Genomic DNA, 4,117 nt, shown 5'->3' on the forward strand with positions numbered 1-4,117 from the left:
TACCACCACAGCTGGGCCCTTACTGATTGTGCTTAAGAGCGTGGCTAAGCTGTGTGCTGTGCCCATGCCCCTTGTGAACCCGTGAAGGTGTTCGTGCGGGGGTCCCGTTTTCCATTGAAGCCGGTTTAGTACCATCCTCTCAGCCGTCTTGGCCAGGCAGCTGAGCAGAGAGATGGGGCGGTACTATGATGATGAAGATGATGATGATGATGATGATGATGATAGTAAAACAACAACAGCAACAACAGACAATGAAAACAACAATAATAACAATAACAGTAATGATAATAATGATAATGATAATGATAATGATAATGATAATAATAATGATAATGATAATGATAATGATAATGTTAATGATAGTGATAATAATATTATTACTGATAATGATATTTTTGAAATATATGATAATATAACATAATAAAAGAAAATTATCTTGAATTTTCAAATGGAAAGTTAAAAGACGGCGATTAATCGATTAACATATTTTATTTCCCGTTAAAAATGTTCAAATGCAGCTTCTTCTTTTCCTTTCTTTCATTTTTATTTATCTTGCGAATTCCAGCGCCTCTTTTCATTTGCCTTTCTACCCGTTTGCTCTCCTCTTCCTTCCCGCTGTCTCTTGCCCTCCCTTCGCTATCACAGATTCCTTTCCTTCTCTCTATTCCCTTATTGTTCCCTGTTTCGACGGCTCCCTCGCCCTCGCCTTCACCCTACATTCCTCGCAGCCTTTCCTTCCCGCCCATCATTCTCTCTCCTCTTCGTCCGTTCCTTCGCTTCCTAGATCGTGCAGCAGAACAATATGACGTCACAGAGTCCGGCGTCGTCATTGAGGATGTCATCGTGCTCGACGCGGGTCTGGAGGCCGCACAGGGTGCCGCCGGTGGAGCAGCGCGCCCACGAGCCCCAGTCGCCGTGGTCGCGGGTCTCGCCTGGGGGGGGAGGGGGAGGTCAGGTAATTCGGCGGGCGGAAGAGGACGAGCAGAGCCGGGCATGGTCGTGGGTACGAGGGAGGAAGAGACAGGCAGACAATCAGATATAGAGAGACATGCAGATAGATAAGTTGGAAAATTAATAGACAGGTAGACAGACAGGAAAAAAACAGAAAGACTTTATCGAGAGATAATGGGATTGATAGGTAGGGAGAAAGAGAGTGAGACAAACAAAAGGATCATGTAAAAAGGTAATACAACATAAAAAGGTAATACAACATAACAACTTACGCAGTAGAGCTCGCCCAGTAAGCAAAGAGCAAGACAGAGAGCGGGAGAGAACCCAATCCTCTCAGACTAACCTCGGTTCACCTTGAGATGGACGGCCTCCACCTCCCTGCCGCCGACCTGCCTGACCTCTCGCAAGACGACCGGACTCTGGAAGATGAGGAGAGAAGTAGATTAAGGATGGACACGCAGGCGCGCCGATGTAAACAGACAGATGGATAGATAGATGGGTGGACTGATAACAGATAGGTAGGTAGATAGACATACAGATGGATAGACCCGTAGATAAATAGAATAGACGGATAGAGAAAAAGGGAAGTAAGAGAGAGAGAGAGAGAGAGAGAGAGAGAGAGAGAGAGAGAGAGAGAGAGAGAGAGAGAGAGAGAGAGAGAGAGAGAGAGACAGAGAGAGAAACTATGTTACTTTCTCACTTCTTTGGCTGATCATCGTCGTTATCATCTCGCTGCAATTATATCATCATCTTTTTTCAAAATCCATTAGTATAAAGTAACATTCTCATAAGCTGTAATAACAACGGCAGTAGCGGTAACGATATTGCTGTTGCTATAATGTTAACACTGTCGTTATTGTTATTCTTCTTATTATAATACAGTGCTTATATAACAAAATATAATAAAGAAAAACAACGCGAATGACAATGATGGTGATAATTATAATTATAATAATAATAACAAATATGATGATAATAATAATAATAATGATGATAACAATAATAATAATAGTAACATAATGATAATAACAATAATAATAATAGTAATATAATAATAATAACAATAATAATGATGATGATAATGATAACAACAATAATAATAACGATAATGATAATAATGATAGTAATAATTATTATAATAAAGATAATAATAATGACGATGGTGATAATTATGATGATAATCATAATAACTATAGTAATAATAATGATAGTAATAATAGTAATAACAGAAATAATACTTATAATTATGCTAATGATGATAATGTGAATTATAATAATAATGATAATGATAATAATGATAATGATAATAATGATAATGATAATAATGAGAAAGATAAATACAATAATAATGATAGTAGTTGTAGTAGTAGTAATGGTAATGGTAATAATAATAATAATAATAGTAATAATAATGATGATAATAATAATAATGATAATGATGCGCGACAAAAACAACAACAACTGTAATCATAATGTTGAGAATGATAAGGATGATGATAATAATGATGGTTATGATAATATCCACAATGTTAATACTAATAGCAATAATAATACTAATACTAATACAAACACCAAAAATAGATGTGATAATATTGACATTGACAATATAACAATAATAATAGTAATAATAATAATGATGATGATGATAATGGTGAAGATGATGAAGATGATGATAATGATGATGATGATAATGGTGAAGATGATGAAGATGATGATAATGATGATGATGATAATGGTGAAGATGAAGATGATGATAATGATGATAATGATGATGGTGATGATGATAATGATGATAATGATGATGGTGATGATGATAATGATGATAATGATGATAATTATATTGATAACAATGATAATAATTACAATAATAACAATAATAATGGTAACCACTATGACAATAAAAGCAATGTTGATAATAATAATGACAATAATAAAAAATATAATAATAATGATAATAATAATAATGATATTAATAATAATATCAGTAATAATAATGGTAATGATAACAATAATAACATAATAATAATGATAATAACAATTATAATAGTAACAACAACAACAACAATAATAATAATAATAATGATAGTAACAATAATAACAATTATAATAATAAAATAATAGTAATAATAGTAATAATAATAATAATAATAATAATAATAATAATAAAAATAATAATAATAATGATAATAGTAATGATAATAATAACAATAATAATAATAATAATAATAATGATAATAATAAGGATGATAATAATAATAATAATAATTAAAATAATGGTAATAACTACAACATAACAGTAATGATATTGATGATAAAAGTAGCAGCAGTGACAGCGGCGGCCGTCCGGAACGCCAGTTCTCGGAAGCCTCTCCCCCCCCCCCCCAAGGACCAGCGGCTCACTTACCAGGGCACTGGGCACGCCGTAGAGCCCGTCCAGGATGGCGCCGTCGTCACACTCCATGCGTAGGTTGTCCACGCCTAGGTCGTCCCCGAAGTTGCCCTGCGGGTCCACCACGTTGCCCTGAATGCCCACCAGGTGATGCCCCAACGCGCAGGTGCGCATTCCTGGGGAGGAGAGGGTCACCAGTTTGGGCTTCGTTCTGGTTTTAATTCCGATAGTTATAAGAAAACCGCATAAATATTTATAGATTATATGTACATGAAGAGACACGCACTTGGTTACACACACACACACACACATCGTCCTCTGTCTCTCTCTCTCCACACACACACACACACACACACACACACATACACATACATACATATATATGTATATACATATATATAAATATATACATTTATACATATACATACATATACGTACATACACACGCATATACATATATATGTATATACATATATAGAAATATATTTATACACATATGTGTGTATATATACATATACATAGATATATGTACATACCTACATACACACAGACATATATATATATATATATATATATATATATATACATATATAGATAGATAGATAGATAGATATGCATACACACTACCATGGCTTAGGAGCTGAGCTTAGTAGCGAGAACAGCCTCCTTAACTAGGACTTTGCTAGGTCTCAAAGACTAAGGATTTCTGGCTCCTGGTATCAGCGCTCCAACCTGCATCGGCCATAGCAAGTGGCTACCCTTCGGGTCAACTTCCAA

At 35.0% G+C, this 4,117-nt stretch overlaps 1 protein-coding gene across 1 annotated transcript in view; it reads right to left on the reverse strand.

Annotated features, from left to right (window-relative positions):
- Positions 1–470: 470 nt before the first annotated feature.
- Positions 471–4,117, reverse strand: part of LOC125028161 (vitelline membrane outer layer protein 1 homolog) — a 7,144-nt gene continuing 3,497 nt past the window's right edge. Inside the window, exons 4-6 of the mRNA XM_047617524.1 lie at positions 3,356–3,516; positions 1,295–1,370; positions 471–932 (exon numbers count right to left, since the gene is read on the reverse strand). Coding sequence (XP_047473480.1) covers positions 781–932; positions 1,295–1,370; positions 3,356–3,516 — 389 coding nt within the window. The 3' untranslated portion in view covers positions 471–780. The remainder of the gene's footprint in view (positions 933–1,294; positions 1,371–3,355; positions 3,517–4,117) is intronic.

Source organism: Penaeus chinensis, chromosome 8, assembly GCF_019202785.1.
Source record: "Penaeus chinensis breed Huanghai No. 1 chromosome 8, ASM1920278v2, whole genome shotgun sequence".
NCBI lineage: Eukaryota > Metazoa > Arthropoda > Malacostraca > Decapoda > Penaeidae > Penaeus > Penaeus chinensis.